The sequence below is a fragment of the Rhinolophus sinicus genome, chromosome 1, assembly GCF_057876585.1.
Source record: "Rhinolophus sinicus isolate RSI-liver-muscle chromosome 1, RSI-T2T, whole genome shotgun sequence".
Lineage (NCBI taxonomy): Eukaryota > Metazoa > Chordata > Mammalia > Chiroptera > Rhinolophidae > Rhinolophus > Rhinolophus sinicus.
This window is the reverse complement of record NC_142501.1, coordinates 213,743,493-213,765,094: the sequence shown is the minus strand read 5'-3', so window position 1 is coordinate 213,765,094 and position 21,602 is coordinate 213,743,493. Positions and strand designations below refer to the sequence as shown.

The 21,602-nt window shown below is 47.1% G+C and overlaps 1 protein-coding gene and 1 pseudogene across 13 annotated transcripts in view; both read left to right on the top strand.

Annotated features, from left to right (window-relative positions):
• The window catches only part of ADD1 (adducin 1), an 87,273-nt gene that overhangs the window by 55,942 nt on the left and 9,729 nt on the right, over positions 1–21,602 (top strand). For 5 of the 13 annotated variants that reach the window (XM_019711479.3, XM_019711480.3, XM_088793158.1 and 2 more), the window contains 9 exons: positions 8,478–8,558; positions 8,800–8,949; positions 10,871–11,014; positions 11,119–11,217; positions 11,920–12,096; positions 16,228–16,572; positions 18,969–19,070; positions 19,568–19,657; positions 20,348–20,440. In XM_019711479.3, the coding sequence (XP_019567038.3) occupies positions 8,478–8,558; positions 8,800–8,949; positions 10,871–11,014; positions 11,119–11,217; positions 11,920–12,096; positions 16,228–16,572; positions 18,969–19,070; positions 19,568–19,657; positions 20,348–20,440 (1,281 nt within the window). The remainder of the gene's footprint in view (positions 1–8,477; positions 8,559–8,799; positions 8,950–10,870; positions 11,015–11,118; positions 11,218–11,919; positions 12,097–16,227; positions 16,573–18,968; positions 19,071–19,567; positions 19,658–20,347; positions 20,441–21,602) is intronic. The other 8 variants (XM_019711483.3, XM_074320471.2, XM_074320468.2 and 5 more) reach the window with 3 other exon arrangements.
• Positions 4,548–5,173, top strand: LOC141568984 (myosin regulatory light chain 12A pseudogene; annotated as a pseudogene).

The window sequence follows — 21,602 nt, the reverse complement described above, 5'->3', positions numbered from 1 at the left end:
CACATTACTTGTTTAGCTACTCCAGTTTTAGCCATTTTTCAGCATTGCCAAGACCTCTATTTTCTTCAGTTCATTCTTGCAATAACTGTTTACTGGGCATCTGCTGTAAATAATTATTGTTCTGTAGGAAGATTGTTCCAGCTCTGGGTAATAACAGTGAACGAAGTAAGTCCTGCCTTTGTGCATCTTCCCGTCCTCATTCCCATGCATCAGCCCATACTCACTCCCTCTTTTGTCCAGCTTGAATCTCATGGACCATCGTTTCTGGAACTCTTTTTGCCAATATCATGCTCTCTGTCCCTGGACCTGAGCGGCCAGATCCTGCTGCAGAGAGCCTCCCAGCAGAGCCCATTGGCTTTGGCCATAGATTGACAACCTTGATCTCAAACGGACCCACAGCACTGCCCCACAACACTGGCAGCTGTAGGGCATCTCTTACAAGCCCGCCAGCACTCTCCACTATTTCTGCCGTCTTTGAAATAGACCTGCTTCACCCAGCAAGTGACCACATTTTGTCACAGAGAGAATGGGAGCTCCTGCTAATCATGTCTGTGCCCATTCTCTACTCCTGACCACCTGTGACAGTGTTCTGTCTATAGCCAAACCATTTCCTGGCTTAGAATTCCACCCCCTCTGCCTTCTTAGATTCCTAATGCTTTGTCAGGTTTCTCTTTTTTTCCTTTTGTAGAGATCGTCTCTTTTTTTATTTTTATTTGTTTATTGGGTAATATTGGGGAACAATGTGTTTCTCCAGGGCCCATCAGCTCCAAGTCATTGTCCTTCAATCTAGTTGTGGAGGGCGCAGCTCAGCTCCAAGTCCAGTCGCCGTTGTCAATCTTTAGTTGCAGGGGCGCAGCTCACCTTCCCATGCAGGAATTGAACCGGCAACCTTGTTGTTGAGAGCTGGCGCTCTAACCAACTGAGCCATCCGGCTGCACGTCTGGAAGCTCAGTGGCAGCTCGTTGTCTTCAGTCTAGTTGTGGAGGGCGTAGCTCACTCGCCCATGTGGTAATCGAACTGGCGACCCTGTTGTTCAGATCTCGCGCTCTAACCAACTGAGCCATCTGGCTGCCCCTGGGATCGTCTTCTTTTTTAATTGCTTCCTTCCTTTGACTTTTAAATTTGTTTCAATCTCTGTTTTTTGCATTTAATTTATTTTATTGGGTAATTTTAATTATCAATATAGTGTCTGCTTGTAGGAATAAGTGTACCTTACACAGATGTCTAAAAGAAGAAGTCATAAACCTGCCAAAACTCATCTCCTTTGAGGCAGCCGGTGTTGCCAGCCGTTTAGGTGGTTTTATGCTTTTCTGCATACTTAGCACACACGGAGGTGTTTTCACACGTGGATTTATGACCAAAGGTGCTTAGTAGTAGATCAGCTCCATGTGGACATGGGAATGAATGCTGAACCTCGGGGGGGTGGGGGGTGGAGCCCACCCGTGTGACCAGTGCACGTGCTTCTGGGGTGGGATACGGATCTGCCAGAGATGCTGAGTTACCTCCCCTCCTCCTCTTCTCCATGCTGCCGCTAAAGTGACCTTTGCCAGATGCCGTCGTGTCCACACTTTCATGCTTGTAGAATGCCACCCACCCCCCCAGCACGCCTGCTGTGTTTCCCCGTGGCAGTTACCCCATCCGTACTGTGCGTGTACTCGTTTGTCAGCATCTCTGCCCACGATTAATGTCAGCTCTGAAGGGAACCTCTGCTGTGTCTTCTGCTGTGTGTTCCCAGGACCAGGAGCTGTGCTGGGCACAGAGGAGTTGCCCAGGAAACTCGGGGTGAATGAAACCCGCAGCTGAACTGACATTCTGCCTCAGTAAAATGATCAAACAGGAACCCCTTGGTGCCTATTGATGCTTGGCCCCGTGGGTCCAATTAGCCCACCACAATTGCCGGCTCTCTTCCTGGTGCCTGCATGAAAATGGCCACTAGCTGGGGCTCATTATACTTGACAGAGTGCTCTGTGTAGAGATTGAATGCTAAATGGTTGCCTAAAAGTTAGTTCTGTGAAAGTGTTACAGCTGTGACAGGAAATGCAGTCCTGCTTTTAATAACAGTGTCACACACTCTGGATGTTTTACATGCTGTTTACCACTAGTCCTATTATGAGTGCTATTTACATAAGTTTGAATTGCTGAAATTGCTTGTTTTTTTCCCCCTTTAATTATTTAGAACTTGGAAGAATTAAAATATTAGTTAAGTGTTTACTCTTCTGTAAGTGATCTATTTGGGACTTAGTAATGAGTAAAAAAGAAATTCAAGTTACCCAAATATTTCCTATATCTTGTGAACTAGAGAGTCTTCGAGGCGGAAAGTTTTTGTTCCTTAACTATTTTTGACATCCAGTGTTTAAATCTAGGTGTTCTATAGACACTTAACAGAAAAGAACTTAAACCATATTTATCAGTGTCACCGAAAGTGCTAACAGGTCATTGTGCCATCTCTTTCAAAGACCCCATAGGGATTTTCCGTTAAAGGGCTTTAAACTGCTAACAGCTGTTAGAGGACTGGAGGTGATTGTCTGAATTAGAGCTCTGTTTTCAGAGTACACAGGACTTAAAGAAGATCTGGGGGATGTCAGAAGACAGGGTGGCCCAGTGGCACTTTGCTGACCGCAGGGCCTTTCTGTCCCTAAATCTGTCTGGGTGTGAGTGGGGAGCGCAGTTCCGGTCCCCCGGCCTCGGAGGACCTGGTTTGGAGCTCGCCTTTGTGACCACACTGCTGCCTACTTCTGGGGTCTTGATACAGCTCTTTGCCAGACATGCTGCTTTTCAGTGTGTGGCCTTCAGGGTAGGGCATTAGAGGTGGTTCTTTGTACACAGAGAAGGGGCATGAGACGCGTGGGAAGACAGGCAGGGAGGCCCGCGCTAGTCCGTTGGGGACTAGAAAACCGACTTTACAATGTCTTCTCGTTTTTCACTTTAAATCTGAATTTAGCACTTTTCTTCTTTTTGCCTCAGGCTCGGAAAATTGTACATTTTAAGCTTTTTCCATTAAAATCTATAGATCGGTTAAGCTCACTCTTAGAAATACTGTTAAGGAGGTAAGTCGAAGGAGAAAATGTGATGTATTTACAAATACATGTACTATAGCATTACCTCTAATAATGAAAAATTTTAAGAGTCTAAACATCTAGCAGTAGCTTGGAAATGGCTGTTATTCAACATCAATTTGAGGGAATGTTATACACTATGTAAAGTAATTATAAAGACCATGTGAAAACACGAAAATGAAAAACAATTATTATACGAGAATGTAAAATATGCACTGCCTATAGCTGTATGAATTATGTGTGTATATAGACAAGGAAAAAAGAAGTGAATAAAAATGGCTACATAATATGTTTTTTCTTATTTTTCATTAGACTTGACACTCAGTATTATTTTATATTGATTTCATATGTACATCATAGTGGTTAGTAGTCAGACATTTATATAATGTAAGAAGTGATCCCCCCTGACTAGTCTAATACCCACCTGGCCCCATACACAGTTATTACCATATTACGGACTGTACTCCCTGTGCTGTACTTTGCATCCCCATGCCTATTTTGTAACTACCAGTTTGTACGTCCTAATCCCTTCACCATTTTCACTGAACCTCCCCCCCACACCCCAATCTGGCACCCATCAGTTTGTTCTCTGTATCCATGAGTCTGTTTCTATAGCGTTTTTTAAATGTGGACCCAAATAGCATGCTTTTACAATTTATATGGAAGAAAAAAAGTCAAGAGTAGCTACGACAGTCCTGAAGAACTAGGTAAGTAAGGAGATTTTTTTGTTTCCTACCATATGTCAGACTTATAAAGTGGTGGTAAGTAAAATAGTGTGCTTTAGGTAAAGGAGGAGATAAGTAGACCAGTGGAACAGAACCGAGAGCCCAGAACCAGATCTCATGTTGAAATCAGATCCACAGTTGGCATTGCAGATCAGCGGGGAAGGATGGACGAGGCAATAATTGGTGCTGGCACAGTTGGATTGAAAATCAGAACTGGAAGACTGTACTGTACTCACAGGCAGCTCTCAGGAATTAAGGATCAAATGTGAAAGGTGATACTTTAAAATTTTTAGCGTCAATATAGTGAAAGTCATTGATTTTTTTTAACCTCTCACTTAAAGAAGGATGTCTTAACACACAGAAGTACCGTTGTAAAAGATGGATAAATTTGACTACATTAAAATGAAGAAATTTCTTCTTATTAAAAGATACCATAAAGAGAGTAAAAGTAAAAGCTACAACTTGGATGATTTTACTTCACAGGTAGTTAACAAAAAATTAGTATCCAGAATAGATAAAGAACTATCAATAAGAAAAGGACAGATCGGTATAAAACGGAGCAAAAGACAAGAAAGAAATTTCACAGAATGGGAAATAAGAATGGCTCATAAAATTATGAAAAGTTGCTCAAGTCATTAGTAACCAGGAAATTATAAATTAAACCCACAATGGAGAGTAGTGGAGTTGTGATAGTGGCAACGAGCAGAGAGAGAAGGTCATCGAAGTACTCGGATTCTCGCAGCTGTGCAGGGATCTAACTGCCACCATGTCGAGCTAAAGGGCAAAGACCAAGACCACCAAGGACCCCCAGCACGCAGCATCCGGTGTGTTCGCCATGCTCTGCCAGTCACAGATTCAGGAATTCAAAGAGGCCTTTAACATGATAGATCAGAACAGAGATGGTTTTACTGACAGGGAAGATTTCCATGATGTGCTTGCTCCTTGGGGAAAAATCCAGCTGATGAGTATCTAGATGTCATGATGAATGAGGCTCCGGGGTCCTGTAAATTTCACCATGTTCCTCACAGTGCTTGGTGAGAAATTAAATGGCACAGATCCAGAAGATGTCATCAGAAATGCTTTTGCTCGCTTTGATGAAGAAGCAACTGGCATTGCGCAGGAAGGTCACGTGAGAGTTGCTGACAACAGTGGGAGATCGATTTACGGATGAGCTGTACAGAGGCGCACCTATTGACAAAAAGAGAAATTTCAATTACATTGAGTTCAGACGCATCCTTAAACATGGAGCAAAAGACAAAAAATGACTGAAAAGAATTCTAAATTTCAGCCAAACATTCCTTGTCACCACTTTGGGTTTTTGGAGACTTTCTCGTAAAGCCTATAGCATGCCCTAGCTTTATAGCTTTTGCCTTACTTGTATTTATTCTCAGCCGTTTTGGGCACATACATCCCTGTATTCAGACAGGAAATGGGACTTTTTGTCATTTTCAGAATAGAAAATAGGGTAATTTAACTTACCAGCCCCCACCCCCAAAATAATTGCAGTCTATATAGAGTCAGTATATTTTTTCAGAGAAAAGTTGTGCACTCAATTTTTTCCTAAACTTAATTAAACTTTATGATAAAAAACAAAACAAAACAAAACCCATCAGAGTGGAATACTATTTCACAGACATCTGATTTTAATTTTTGAAAAAAGATGGTTGTAAAAACACAGAACTGTCATATCCCCTACTGGTAGGAGTATACATGTAGTTAGGCCCTTTGGAAAATAAATTGGTATCACCTCCTAGTTTATTGCCCTGGAGAAACTTGAACATGTACACTAGGAGACAGGTACAAGAATGTTCATAGCATTGTTTTCAATAGCAAAATGGGAACCATGTCCATTGACAGAAAAATGGCTACATAAATTGTATATCCATCCAGTGGGTACTACACAGCAATGAATGAATAAATTATAGCTTGTATATCATAATCCGGAGAAGGCCCCAGAATAATGTTGACAACTCAATAACAAAAAAATCTGATCAAAAAATGAGCAGAGGACAGGAAAAGACATTTCTCCAAAGAAGGTAACACAGATAGCCAACAGGTACATGAAAAGATGCTCAGCATCACTAATCATCAGGGAAATGCAATCTAAACCACAGGGCGGTATCACCTCACACCTGTCAGAATGCTTGTCATCAGAAAGTCAACAAACAACATGTGTTGGCAAGGCTGTGGAAAAAAGGGAACCCTCGTGCACTGTTGGTGGGATTGCAAATTTGTGCAGCCTCTATGGAAAACAGTGTGGAGGTGCCTCAAAAAACTTAAAATAGAACCTACTTTATGACCCAGCAATTCCACTCCTGGGTATTTGAAGAAAACGAAAACACTAACTCAAAAAGACATATGCACCCCTGTGTTCACTGTAACATTACTTACAGTAATAGCCAAGATACGGACATAACCTAGGTGTCCATTGATAGATGACTAGATAAAGAAGATGTGGTACATGTACATACAATGGAATATTACTTGGCCGTAAAAAGGAGACCTTGCCATTTGTGGCAGCATGTATGGACGTAGGTGGTATTATGCTGCGTGAAATAAGTCAAAGACAAATGCCATATGATTTCAACTATATGTGAAATCTAAAAATACAAAACTGAAAAACAGAACCAGAAACAGAGACCAAAGGGATGGATGCCAGAAGGGCAGGGGTGGGGGATGGATGAAAAAGGCGAGGGGGAATAGAATCGATAATAGTGTGATAAGTGTGCACGGTGACAGACGGTGACTGGACTTAGTGTGGTGGTCACATCGTCAGGCGTAGAAATGGCGACTCACTGTATTGTATACCTGAAAGTAATATCATTAATATATGGTACGCCAACTATAATTTTTAAAATGTTGAAAACAGTCACTGAAAAATACAGTATGATTCCGATTACATGAAGTTCATAAACAGATAAAAAAATAGTATATTGCTTCAGGGTAAGGTAAAACTATAAAGCAAAGAAAGAAAATGCTTAGCACATAATTCAAGGTAGTGGTTACTTCTGGGGTGGGGGGAAGAGAAGGGGAGCGTCAGAGGTGTTAGACTTCCTATTTCTGAAGCTGGTCAAAGGTACATGGCTGTTTGATTGATTATACTTAACCTGTACACGTACCCTCTAAATACTCTCTATATGTATGTTTCGGAATACAAACTTTTAAAATAAGCAAAAATATCTGACACATTTTTTATTTCCAACCTTAGTTTTCTTCATTTCCACTAATTAATACACAAAATAATTCCTTGTTTTATGTTTTGTTTTGACCCAACTTGGGAATTGGGACAATTGCATAGTTTTGTTTTAATTAAAAAGATTAGCATTTAAAATATTTTTTTTAAAATGAACTGACTAGAAATAAAAAGCCTGGCTAACTCACCATTAATGGAAAAGTATTTTGGGGAAAGGTGGAAACCATGTGTACATTTTTGAAACAACCTAAAGAGAACAGAGAGCTGAGTAACAGATTTCTGGAGAACAGGTTCAGTTCAGTGATGGTCATGGTTTATGACTGCTGCTCCTTTACAGCTGTCAGTCCCAGCGCTCCGCTGACGTCCCATCTTAGGCGTCAGGAACCAGGGCACCTAAAACAGCATGGCTAGTTGTTGGCAGAGCTGAGGTTGTAGCTTGAGCCTTAAATGACTGTGGGTCTCCATTATATTGGACTGAGGGAGTCAGGTGTGTTTAGCATGCAGACAGAGGAGATCAGAGTTCAGCTATCTGAGAACTAAACTGCAGAAAGGGGATAGAGCTTGTTATGTGTCACATACTTGAAGCAGTGGTAAAAACCTCAGGAAGACCGATTTCCTTCCGCTCAGAGAGAGAGAACATTTTAATGATTAGATCTCTCCAGCTTCCATTTATTTACCGCTGTAGCCCAGCACCTAGAACATACGTAGTAGGTGTTCAGTGACTTTGCTGAATGAAGAAGTTAGGCAGGCCATGTACCGACGTGGTGACTGTCCCCATGTGTGTGTTTCTGTTTGGTCCATCACGGAAGAATGCACTGTTCCGGGTAAGAAGTTGGACTGCACACCTTAAGCCTTTTCAACAAGCACTGAAGCCCACCTACCTGACCCTGCTCAGAATTCTTAGCCCAATAGTACATCCATTTGAACTTCCCCAAATAATAGCTTTGGAAAGTCTTTAGCGTCTACCCCCAAATCATCATGAAAACGAGACTTAATTTCTTTGAGGGCAGGCCTCATCTTTTTTCCTGCTATATTCCTAGCATCTAGCACAGATACACAGCATGGGCCAAATCTGCTGGAGGAATTGCGGACCGAAAACTAGTGTGGAAAGAGCAAATCTGGGAATGATGACGCTGTGTCGTAGAGACTCTGAAATGGATTAGGCAGGAAGGGAGCACTCTCTCGTGAGATTTTTTGTGATTGTTCATTATCCTACAGGTTTTTAGTACTAAAAACAAATCCATTTTATTTTTTAAAAGTAAGTTTTGGCTTTCATGATGATGTGCCCAAGGAGTTACACCTGTCTGCACATGATACCGGCCTGGTGGCCACCAGGGGTTTTCTTTATAAAGTTAGTGATCGTGAATGGGACCGAGATGCACTTGACGTACCTGATAAATTGCTATGGTCAGTTTCTCCAAAAAAACCTGTGAGGTTGTGGACTGAAAGAGATGCAAATAATTTCCGTTGGATATTTGAGCTAACACAGTCATTTCCCCACAGACCAGAGTGAGCTCCGAGCAGGAACACTTCCTTATCGTACCTTTTGGACTTCTCTACAGTGAAGTGACTGCATCCAGTTTGGTAAGAATGTCCTTTTCCTATTGGGTGTCACGTATGTGTGGGTCCTACTGTGTAATTAAACACCTAACCCCATCAGACATCTAAAACCCAAGGAAGAGGGAAGTCTATGTTTTGTGTGGTTGACTCAGAGAAAGACCTTTGCAATTACTTATAAACACTTTAAACTTTGATTTAAATAATTTCTAGTTAGGGTAATTTGAAATCCTCTTGACATTTAAAATTTTTGTTTTCTTATTTTCAGGTCAAAATCAATCTCCAAGGAGACATCGTAGATCGTGGAAGCACTAACCTAGGAGTGAATCAAGCCGGCTTCACGTTGCATTCTGCGATTTATGCTGCGCGGCCGGACGTGAAGTGTGTGGTGCACATTCACACACCAGCAGGCGCCGCGGTGAGTGTGGCCGTGCCGGTAGCGACTTCCGCTCTAGAGCTGGTGCATGAGTGGCACTTCACATCTCCTCTTAGTTGCCCCTTGTTGCCGCAAGTCAGTGAACCTAATTTTGTTGGATTAAAAATTTTTTCACTCACTAAGTTTGACTTACTTAAAAGAATATACATATTTTTTTCTTTTATGGCGTCCATATACTATCTAATTTTGAAAACCCTATAATAAGCCTGAAACTGTCCATTAGACTTAGAAATTAGAAAATCAGAGTGTTGAGGGTGGAGGGCAAATTTCAGTGTATTTGAGGTTGTTGGGAGGTGCAGAACGACAGCAGGAAAAGAGAAGAGGAAAGGCAAGATGGGTGGTGGGCAGAAGAGGCTGTGGGCTCGGGACAGTTGGTAGGGTACAGGTGAACATGTGTCTGGGCTGTGGGGACGGAGCAGGCGTGACAGGGAGAGGTCAAAGCCTAGAAACAACCTGGCCAGCCTCCCCGCAGATGTTCTGTATGGAGCCAGCGGAACCAGGTTGGGTCATGCATGACTGGGGAGGGTCAGAAGGGGGCAGTTGGGTAAGAGGGCACCGACACTGCAGGCTGTTAGGAGAGCTGGCCTCCAAGCCCTGAGCTCCCAGGAGCACACCCCAGCCCACCGTCACCCCCACAGCCCAGACCCGAGCTACCAGGAGCCCACCCCCACAGCCCACCACCAAGGGTACCCTGACAAAGGCCAGACCTCCTCTCAGTGTGAGAATGCACATTGTGGTTGCTGGTACAGGCATGTGAAAGTGTAACACTCTAGAACTGTGTCAACAGTTTTATACTTTAATGACTGCATGGGCTTATTTGTAGAACAGATGACCTCATTGATCAGTAATGCTGAATTTTAATCTTTCTTGATGTTTGAATGTCATGCATATTGATTTTTTTAGATGAATGATAGATCTGCTTTGTTTATTTTACTTGAAGATGTGGTTCTTGATACCAACATCTTTTCACTCACTAAGATACAGCGTTACTAGATACAGCATTCTCTGAATGATATAATTTTTTTCCTAAAAGAGTACATGCTCTTCTAACTACAAAAATATCATGCAAAAGGAAAAAAAAGCCCATGCATTTTAAAGAACCATTTGTGGTACCTTTGAAAATATGGTTACAAACAAATTACAGACCATGTAGTTTGTCTTAAAAATTATCCAGATAAGTTTACTTGGTAAGGAAATTTCTTATAGGTGATACTGGGAAAGGAATTAAATATGGGATTGCCTTTTTTTGTGGTATTGTCTTTTTAGATTAACTTTTCTCTGTGGAATTGTTACCACCTATAGATATTATTTGAATCTTTGGAGCCTGTTACTCTAGATAGAGGACCTTCAAAATTAGCGAATTCTGAAGTCAGTTTGGGAATCTTAAGGGCTATATGAACACTTAGAGTTTTTACTTAAATGTAGAGAAAGTATACAGTATAATTATCCTTAACTTTTATAAATTTGCTTTTATCTAATTTTCAGGTGTTTCTGCCCCACCTACAACCCAAGATGAAAAGTACACAAAAATCTTACAGCATTTCAAACCCTCTCTTTGCGATGTCGTGACTCCTTCAGAGGAAGCCATTGTCTCTCATGACATTAGCTTCAAGTCTAGCTAATCAATAGTGTTTCTAGTCAGTGTGGGAGAAATCCAGAAAGATGTGGAATTTCTTCTGAGGCTCCACCAGCTTAGTGATCGCTTTGATTTTTAAGTACAGAGTGAGACTAAGCTCCCAGAAGTAAAATTTGTCTTAAGTTCATGGGGTCATTTATTTCTGAGACGAGAACAAAATAAAATCTGTTCCCTTTTGTATTTTTTTTGAGGAAAGCATTTACCATGTCATCTGTCAACGTGTGAATCTTGATTTGCCCTCATTCATGGTGACCGCTTGTTCTCTAGGTCTCTGCGATGAAATGTGGCCTCTTGCCCATCTCCCCGGAGGCCCTTTCCCTCGGAGAAGTGGCTTATCATGATTATCATGGGATTCTGGTTGATGAGGAGGAAAAAGTTTTAATTCAGAAAAATTTGGGGCCTAAAAGCAAGGTCAGTAGGCATCTAATCTGATGTTTAAATCATAGCGGGAAGAAGAAAACAGTGTGGGTAGCCATCTTCTTGCCTGGCATCATGGAGCTGTGGTGTCCCCTCAGGTCCTTATTCTCCGGAATCATGGGCTCGTGTCCGTCGGCGAGAGCGTGGAGGAGGCCTTCTACTACATCCGTAACCTGGTGGTCGCGTGTGAGATTCAGGTGGGCGGTGTCCCGCAGCTGCAGTGGGTTTAGGGGGAGCGGGGTGCCCACACTGGTGATACTGGTTTCGCAGGGTGTATCTCTGAGCCACCTCTGTGCCAAGTACGAGCTCAGGAATCTAGAAATTGACCAGGGCAAGTGCCATTTCATGGGTTAGGTGGAGAAATGATACTGGGCCTTTTGTTTGTAAATTTTTAGTTTTTAAAATACATAAGCCACTACCATTTATGGAGTATTCGTGTGTGCCCACCCCAGGACCAGGTGCCTAGCATGTGTGATCACGTGTCATTTCATTTGACCCTTGTGGCACTCAGGTGCAGAGCGCGACAGACTTGCTGCAGTCTCACAGCTGTGAGTGCCCCTTCAGCCAGTCTGCGGAGCCCGCGTTTCTGTGCTCCCACTGTCACCCAGACTTGTGTCTGTGGTGGTGCGGTCCCCAGTCCGCCTCACACGGTCGCCACAGGCGCTTTGTTTTCCATTCCTCCTCTAAGTGGGTGCCCAGTGTGTTTGTCATGCTGAAGAGAAAAGAACTTCTGAAATAACTTCTAAAAAGAACTTGGTGATGAGTCTGTCACTTCCACTCAGCAGTTTGGTTTCCTTTGAAGCCTTGTACATTCCTGTGTAAATGGTCTCTCATAGTCGCCCGACTCCATTGCTGTCAGTAAGAAGCTCAAACTGTAGTGTTCGTTTGTTTTGGAAAAGGTTCGAACCCTGGCCAGTGCTGGAGGGCCCGACAACTTAGTGCTCCTGGATCCTGGGAAGTACAAAGCCAGAGCCCCGTCCACAGGCTCCCCAGCGGGCGAAGGCACCGGGTCGCCTCCCAAGTGGCTGGTCGGCGAGCAGGAGTTTGAAGCCCTCATGCGGATGCTTGATAACCTGGTAAGAGTCGCACTGCCACTCAGTGATGAGGGCTTCATTCATAGCGCACAAATGTTGGCGTGTTAGAGCAGGTGAAGTGTGCTGTGCGGTTGCTGTCTGAGCGCAGTGTCTGAGCACTTTCGTCTTGAGCCACATCCTGAAGCAGCACCAGGCCAGGGTAACTTCTAGGCTTGTGCGCGATAAGATCCAGAGCTGAGGCATTCTTGTTGTGCTTTGTTTTTCAAGGTAGTCTTGTTTGGCCTCCGTGGGGACAAGAGCACGAGACTGGTCTGCTCTGGGGTTGGCTCAGCACCCATCGTCCCACACACGCTTTCGAGGGGCCTTTCTGTCAGTCGGCCAAGTGTTAATGCTAAGTCTGGCTCCTGGGGCTGAGTCCTGGGGTCCACAGACACCTGCTGTTGACGTCCCTTGTGGGAGACCTTCGTCCTTCCTGCAGGGACACGGAGCCCAGCACGCACGAGCTGGGATGGTGGGGCTTTCAGCAGAGTGGGGAAGTACACGGTGGGGCGTGGTTGGCGTTGGGGGCTCAATGAGAGACTCCGTGCTTCTCGGGGACCAGGGAGAGCTTCATGTAGAAGGTGGCACTTGGAAAAGACCTCAGAGAATAGACAGGGTCGCGACAGACTGAGTTGGGAGAAGGAAGGTGTGTGCGGCAGAGGCAGCATACAACTGAAGACACAGTGAGGGGGAGATGGAGACAGCCTGTCGGATCCTTCTCTGACTTACCAGGTTCTGTAAATGTCAGAATGAGACCCTCAGGGTCCAGGAGAGAGACCATGTTGTAAGACAGGCGATTCTGTATGGGCCCATTCACACTTCACTGTCACACCTCTACATGGGCTTCCAGAGGACGCCCTACCATTGCCTGAGCTGACGGGAGTGGGGGGCAGAGGAGGCTGGGGCAGGGCTGGGCTCCTTGGCATTGTGTGACTGTGCTGGGTGCCGCAGACAGGGGCCACAAGGATATCCTGACTGTTGGAGCAGCTCACACTTGGGATGGGTGGCTGCAGGAGGCAGGAAGTTGAACTTGCCTGAAGATTTTGGAACAAGAAGAATTCATAGATCTGATTCAGGGTGTTTGTCCTAAGTGTCCTCAGGGGCTGAGTATCTACAGGAGCAGATTTGATCAGTGAGGGAGCAGGAAGCAGAATCTTCCATAACTTCCGAGTTCACGTGCTCAGTAAAGATGGATTGCATTAACTGACTAACTACCCTTGAGCCTGTAGCGATGAACAGGGCACAGTTCTGGCCGGCAAGGAGTCACCCTAGTCAGGGACATACAGCCAGCACCAGTGACCTGTGTCCTGACAGCGTGATGGAAGCAGACACAGGGTGTGTGCCAGGCTGGGCCAAGGGAAGCAGGCAGAGAAACAGAGCTCATCAAGAAGAGGGAAGAAGCGGATGGAGTTAGGGGCAGACCAGGGTGGTGCAACCTCAGGAAAGACACAGGCCGAGAAGGTTTGAGAGGGGCAGTGGTGGCCCCGACGTCAGTGTCGGGAGTCACGTTTCCACGGGGGTCCAACAAGGTGATGAGCGCTGGGGTGGACTGCTCTTACAGCCCTCCTCCTCCTCCTGGCAAATCTTTGACGTTTCATGACTCTTGCACCTAAAAGTCCAGTGGGGAACAGGGGAGAGGAATAAGAGTCAAGAACAGCAGCCCACCCCATTGTGCGCACTCAGTGTGTCTGGAAGAAGGAGAGGGACGAGTTGGAATTAGGCAGTAACTTCACTCAGTGGGGAGGAAGCTGAAGGATGAAAGGTGGTGACGACGCGGGTATTTGATTCAGGGTCCCTCACGTGCACAGGTTATTAGTATCATTTTAATGTTAGAAGGTCGTGTCGTTTATAAGAAACAAACTGGACAGTGACACTGGTCATGGTCCATGTTTTAATTCGCATTCTGATTAGCCATGTGTGTTCGCTAGTTGAGTAGAGAATGGTTGGAGAGTCTCACACCACGAGAGAGACTTCATTTGAACATACACAGAAGCGCTCCATTGTTTCCCACAAAATTGAGATTTACTTCATTCCAGCATCTCAAGGAAGGAATGGATCCATTTTAACTATAAGCCGTATAGTAAGTCTGAGTGCTGCCTCTGATTTTGGTTGGATAGCATTTAAAGGGGAAGAAGAAAGAAAAACCCAGACTCTGTCGGGAAAATTTTGTGAAGAAGTCCTGGGTGGTTTATCCTGAAGTCATGGAGATTACTTAAGTCCTGGCTCTCTGAGCAAGAGGAAACTTGAATTAATAAGAACTGTCTTTTCCTGAAGACAGTCTTCTTATACCTGAGTCGTTATCTTATTTATTATTCCTCAACAAAGCATGCTCATAAATGGAAAAATGGCCAGTGCAGACAGACATTTACCTCACTTTCTGAGGCAGTTATGAAAAAACAAACTCCAGGGATTAGTACCATCCTTTTTTGTTTTTTAGTATTCATTGGGGAATATTGGGGAACAGTGTGTTTTTCCAGGACCCATCAGCTCCAAGTCAAGTCATTGATTTCAATCTAATTGTGGAGGGCGCAGCTCACTGACCCAGGTGGGAATTGAACCCGTGACGTTGGTGTTATGAGCACCGCACTCCAACCAACTGAGCCAACCGGCCACCAGTACCATCCTTTTTTAAATGTATTAAAGGAATGGTTGGTAATAAAGGTGGCTGCCAGAGAGGAGAAGCACCCAGAGCAGTGAGAGGGTTACTAGACTGAGAAGAATGGGGATGTTTGTGAAGTACCCGGCAAGCAGGGCGCTGACACGACTCACTTACGTGACCAGCCATATGTGATCCTTTCAAGTCTTATTTCTCTTGTCATTTCCCGGGGAGGCGCTGTGACTGACGTGTCAGGTCAGGAGTGCGGGCCCAGATGAGCTCCGTCCTCGCTGAGGCTCTCCCAGGCCCCGCCTGGGGTCTCCTCCGAAGGCGCTCTCAGGCTCCGGGCAGAGGCCGTTTTCTCACAGCTGTGGCAGTCATGGTGCCTTACCTCTTCAGAGCCAGCAATAGGCAGACGCAGGATTGGCGCTGCACACATAATCCATCCTGTCCCCTTTGCTGAATTCCACTGGTTAGAAACTCCAGGGGGGAGGGCATTACAGGGGGTGGCGACCATGGGGCCACCCTAACGTCTGTGTGCAGCACCAGCCAAGTGCTGAGCACTGAGTAGGAGGGACAAGTAAGACCCCATCCCTGCCTTGGAGGCCCTGCCCTACCTGGGGGCGATGAGCAGACAGGCGGGCCCAGCACAGCGGCTGCGGGCTGTCGGGCCATCGCAGAGGCATGAGTGGGACGTGTGTTATAAAGCACAGTTAGTAGCTGGTTTTGAGGCAGAGTGGGAGGTTGAACTTGAATGTTGTCACAGTCAGCGGTGAAGTAAGTTTGCCAAGAACTGGGTGTCATGAGGTGTACTTGTTTGGTGTTCCCTAGATTATCATGGTATGTAAACTGTGACCTAAAAGGTTAAAACAAAAAATTAACTGGGTTGGTTAATATAACCTGTACTATAGCCAGCAGCAAGTAAGCCCTGTTTTTTGTTTTTTGTTTTAAAAAAGTTCTAACTTTTTGTTGAAATACAATAAACAGGAGAGGTGCACTGCACCTATGTACATACTCAGTTTATTAGTTTTTAAAAACTGAACACACATAACCAGCCCCCAGATCAAAAACCCCCAGCCCCTCCTAAGCCCATCCCCTCTTTCAGTCACTTAGCCCGTCCCAAGGGTGACTACTCTCCTGTCTTCTCGCAGCAGAGGTTGGCTTTGCCTCTTTTGTGCCTTTTGTGCTCGATTGTGAGATTCGTCCTCATGTTGTCTCTAGTGATAGAGGATGCATCCACTTTGCTGTGTCGTGCTCTGTTCTGTGACTGTACCACAGCTATCCATCCTACCGGTGACGGACTTCCAGGGTGTTTCCTGCGGGGGCTGTTGGGAAGAGTGCTGCTGTCAGCATTCCAGTGCCTGTGTTTTGGGGAACATACTTGCATTTCTGTCGGGCACATGCCAAGGAGCAGAATTGCTGACTCGTGGGGTGTGCATGTGTGTGGCTTCTGTAGGTGTCTGCACACAATTTTCCAAAGTGGAACTCTGTTTGGAGACTTGTAATATTGACTGTCTTTCACTCTCTTTGGACCCTAGGGTTACAGAACCGGCTACCCTTACCGATACCCTGCTCTGAGAGAGAAGTCTAAAAAGTACAGCGAGGTGGAGGTTCCTGCTAGTGTCACAGGCTACTCCTTTGCTAGTGACGCTGATTCGGGCACTGGCTCCCCTCTCAGACACAGTTTTCAGAAGCAGCAACGAGAGAAGACAAGGTGGCTGAACTCTGGCCGCGGTGACGAGGCCTCTGAGGAAGGGCAGAATGGAAGCAGCCCCAAGTCGAAGACTAAGGTGTGGACGAACATTACACACGATCACGTGAAACCCTTGCTGCAGTCTCTCTCGTCCGGTGTCTGCGTGCCAAGCTGTATTACCAACTGCTTGGTCTGTGCCTACCTTACTGTTCATAGTTAGATGATGTAGAGCAAGTCGGGCAGCGGGGGCTTCGGAGGCTTTGGGAACCCCGCCCTTCTGACCCTCCTTAACTGTTAGCCTGGCCCCAAAGCCCTTTGTGCGCCGGCCATCACCCACGTAACGCTGTTTACTCTCAACTGCTTAGCGACATTGCACCTCTCCAGTGCCTGCAGCGTTACAGCTGCGCACATAGCAGGAGTACTGAGGAACTTGCAGAGTGGGAGCTGTCGTTGAATCCAAATTGTGTGTGAGGAATCTTCATACCTCCTACACGAAAGCTAGTCCTGTTGTAACCAATTTGTTTGGTGTTGTCAACTCCACTGGTTCCAGTAAGTCGCTAAAGTCTGTTCTTTAAAGTCTTGAGTGTGTCCTTAAGCAGTTTTCCCTCTGGGCTCCCGGGCACCTTCTCAGCTGGCCCTGGTCCTCCCTCGTCAGCCTCCTCCCTGCTTCTGTCCCAAAGCCTCCGAACGCTCTCGGCAGCTGCCTCCTGCATGGACTGTTGCATGTGAGTAGACGCCATCGTGCCGAGTCCCCTGACTCCTGCTGGGTGCGCATGACCCAAGTGCAGTGCAGGCCACCTGCAGGCGCCAGTGATAGATGCTGCGGCCTGGTGCTCAGCCATCGAGCCCGTGACAGTCCCCTGGCTCCTGCACTGTGGGGTAGGAGAAGGTCCTGCAGTGGAGTCTCATGAGGGGACAGCTGGGACAGACCCACCTCTGCATGACTAGTAGTGGAGTGCAGGCAAAATGAGGCTTGGTGTCCTGCGGCAGGGGCACCAAGTAAGCAAGTGGGGCTCCTGTTCCCTTATAACAGTGCTTTTACCTTATAGATTTGCTTAAGGGAGAGAAGCTCTGTCCTCCCGGGGCTTCTGGTGTCTTCCTGGCGCACAGTGGGTGAGAGAGCCTCTGAGCTCCTGAGCTGGCAGGGCCGGGGCAGGCCCTCTGTTTGAGCCCGTCCCTCCTCTTCCTTCTCCCTCTTCTTCCTCCCTCCTCCCCACCCTCCCGCCCCTTTTTTTTCCCTCTATACCTACTGCTCGCCCCTTTTTGCTTCCTTCATGTTGTTTGTTTCGTTTCTCTTTCTTTCACTTACTAAAGGGGGTGGGCCTGTGCTGGGGACATCAGTGCACCACACTGAGCATCGTGACGGGGGTGTCGGAATGTGCGCAGCGGGGCTTGGTGCTCTGTTCACTCTTAGCGTGGCGTTAGTCAGTGTGTGCGTGGGCGGGCAGACCTTGCCAGATGTTTGGGTGTTTCTGGTTCCGGAGTGACACAGAGCCCGAGTGGTGTTCGCAGGTTGGTACTTAACTCACAGTCGTTGTTGTTATGTTTTCAAACGTGTTCAAGCTTCACAGGTGGTGGTTTTCATGTTTTGACTAAAAATTATTTTTATAAAAAGCTGGAGTTACTTTCTCTGGGAAGATAACCATCAGTGAGTACCTCGCAGCTCAAGCCCACCCCTCACTCCTTCGCGTGCCTAAGCCTTTGCCACTTTTGTTGCTTTCCTTCCAATCTATGGTTTATGGCTACCTTATTGCCTCTTGAAAATATTCTGAAAAGCACATTTGCTCTTTAAGGTCGGCTTGTTTTAATGTTCAGTGCCTGCTTGTGCCTAAGAATTAGAATTCAATTAAAAATCTCATATTGATTGGAGAGCCAAAAAACAATGTGAAAGGTGCAGTGTGCTGACGATATCTAAAACAGCCTTCTGATAAGAACTCATAAAGCGCTTCAAGTTTGTTTGGGATATTTTTGTAACACTCAGATGTACGACGTTATGTAAAATATTCGACATCACCAAACTTCACAGGTAGCTGCTGTGTAAGCGTTCAGTGATTTTCTTGGGTTGAAACAGCTACGCAAACAGTGCACTCTGATGCTGTGGTTTGTTTTCATGCCAAACTTTGGTGATGCCCACTCTCGCCTCACAGTGCCAAGTCCGTGCCTACGTCTGGGTAGCACATTACATTGCTTTCCATGGTCCTGTCATCTCATGCTTCCCGCTGGCTTTGGTGTTGACGACTCTCAGAGCTGTGAACCAATGTGCTCTGAAGGGTCCCCAGGCCGAGTCCTCGGGAGTGATGGGGGCATAACTCGTCGTCAGCCTGTGTCATGCCCTAGATTCCAGCCGGGCTGTCTCAGTGGCCCTTGCTGCACAGTCACGAGCCTGGCTTCCACCATTTCTGGCTTCTGTTGGGACATGCCCACCCGACCTGACTGTAGCAGGGGCACGGCGGGAGTGTGGTCATTGGTTCATTCTCTGTGACGTTCAGTGCATGACCAGATGTGAGATAAGTTGGACAGATTGATGCTGTGGTGTCCCTTGTCGTCGCCACACTTCTGACTTTTCAACTGTTCTTGATATTACAGTGGACTAGAGAGGACGGACACAGGACTTCCACCTCTGCTGTCCCCAACCTGTTCGTCCCGCTGAACACGAACCCCAAAGAGGTCCAGGAGACGAGGAACAAGGTGCATACCGCCGGGCTGGCGCCCACTGGGACCTTGTGAGCAGGAGGGCAGGGGGCTCGTGCTGGTGCTGCTGTCCTCACAGTGACGTGCGAGCCGCAGACTGCACGGGGCTGCTGCTGGCTCACATGGCAGAGCCGCACTGGAAGCCGCCTTTCGGGGTTCAGTGGGAGTCGTGACCGTTGCTGTACCAGCACACGAGACACGCCCCCTTTCCCCCTCCCCAAGACTGGCTCACAGGGGATGTTTGCCCTCGAGTGAGTGTTCACCCGTCACCTAGAGGTGCAGAGTGTAGGGACGAGCCTTCCGACCCGAGACCCTTGCATTACTGAGCCACGGGACCAGCACCACCCTGTAGGCTGGGTGGTCACACTGCCCCAGTGGGCAGGGCAGGGCAGAGCTCCGTGCAGCTCACTCGTGACTGGGCCTGGCTCTGACTCAGCTGTCCTAGCCGGCTTCCTGTGCTGTCGATGAGTGTCTGTCCTTCTTGCCGTCCTCAGATCCGGGAGCAGAACTTACAGGACATTAAGACTGCCGGCCCCCAGTCGCAGGTTTTGTGTGGTGTAATGATGGACAGGAGCCTCGTCCAGGTGAGAGCTCAGAAGGTCTCTGACATTAGTGAATGGGGGCTCGAATGGCCGTCCTCTCCCAAGTTATTCTTAAGTTGAGAGAGAATGGCTCGATGAGGTAAGTGTTCTTTCTCAGCAACTGGTTGTCTTTGTTCAAAGTCTCCATGATAAGAACTCAGCCCCTTTTCCTCGAGTTAGGCCAAGTGCGCACCCCAGGGCCGCGTCCCCTCCAGCCCGGCCCCATCACTGCATGCCTGCGAGGGCGGCGCAGGGCTGCTTTGGGGTGGCTTTGCCCGGTCTGAGGGGCGGACGCAGTGCTAGGAGAGGGCGGGGTCAGTGGCCTTCATTCTTGTACATGTCACTGCCTGCAATGGCATGCTGCTGGGGCAAAGTGGTCGCAGAGGTACCTGTAAACGTGCTCATTTCCCCTTGCTCAGAAGGGATGTGCCTCGTGGCACGTGGAAGGTAATCGTGTAAGTAGTTACCTCGGAAACCTCCCCCACGACTGCAGGGCAGGTGATTGTCACCGCCTTCCTGAAGTCGGCCAGCCGCGGTCCTGTTCTGTGCTCGTGTTTGCACGTAGCACTTGGCACCGCTGTGCCCACTGCGCCGGCCGTCTCTGCTGCATGCTCTGCCGGCACCAGCCTGTGCGCTCGTTGGGACTTCAAAGCTGGGCCTGGCGGGCTCTGCTGACTCAGTTTACTGTTGCAGGACGCCCCCCTGTCTGACTGTACGGAGACAATCGAAGGGCTCGAGCTCCCAGAGCAGACCTTTAGTCCTGCTAAGTCTGTCTCTGTTAGAAAGGTACTCACTGCCCTGCCCTTCTACCTGCCGTCCCTCACCTGTCTGCTCGCTAGGCATTGTCTTAGGTACCAAAGTGGCTGTGAGCCAGACTCTAAATTATTCCTGAGACTGGACAGGAGGTTCTGTTCTGCCTGCTCTGTTCTTGAATTAACACATTTGCTACGAGATTATTTCACGATGGTCAGCCTTCTGCGTGGTGGTTAAGTGGCCAGCGTTAGCTGCATTCCTGCAGTTCTGCATGGATTTTGGTTAGTACAGGTTTGGAGTTTGGGGAGTTTGTTACATGACGCCGATTGCAGAAGGCTCGGGGGCAGACTGTGAGCAGTGGCAGTGTTCCCTTGTCACTTTGTCCCTTTGCTTGCTTAGCTGTGACTATAAATGTAAGGACTGTGGCATTTGGAGGCTGTATGATTGACAGACGTCATTTCAGAGGAATAGGAAACAGACAGTCTTTGTCAGCCCTTGGTGATGAAATGCTTTATTTTTACCTTTTAAAAGAAACCTAGATTCTTTTTTAACGTTGCAAGGAAGAAAAAGACATGAAAATTTGAAACCCTAAATTATAGTTTCTCTGTGTACCCGCGTACCTAACGTAACGTGTGCTACTGTACATGTGGGGAACCCGTCTGGTGTAGACCCGCTCTGAGCTGTCAGGCGCGGTGTGCGGACCTGGCGCCCAGGACAGAGGGCAGACGGCAGGCTCAGGCTCGGTTATGAGGATATGTTCAGGCTCTGTCCCTTTCAGTTGCTACACCTCCAGGGAGGTACAAGTACCATCTTATCGATGTTCCAGTTGCCAGAGATGTAGAGAATATTCTGTATTCCTGCCGGGCATCCCCGCTGAGGACATTGTTTTGCATATTTATGTGTTCATTCAGCAAGTCTTGTTTTCCCTTGTCCTTACGATATACTTCCAGCTCCGTGCTTGGAGGAACTTCTCAGAGCCAGAGAGAAAGATGAACTCTTGTGCCTGTCACCTTGGTTTTCATGTTTCGGTACTTTGGGCCTAACCCTTGTGGTCCTGTTACCTCCTGATTCTTTGTCTCAGGTGTGTGAAGGTGTGTTGAGTCCACTGGGCCCTCAGCTGGCGGGTCCAGGGTCTGGCTGTACCTTGTTGGGCTGCCTCGAGGGCAGACTGCTTAGCTGTACTGGGGGGCGCCGT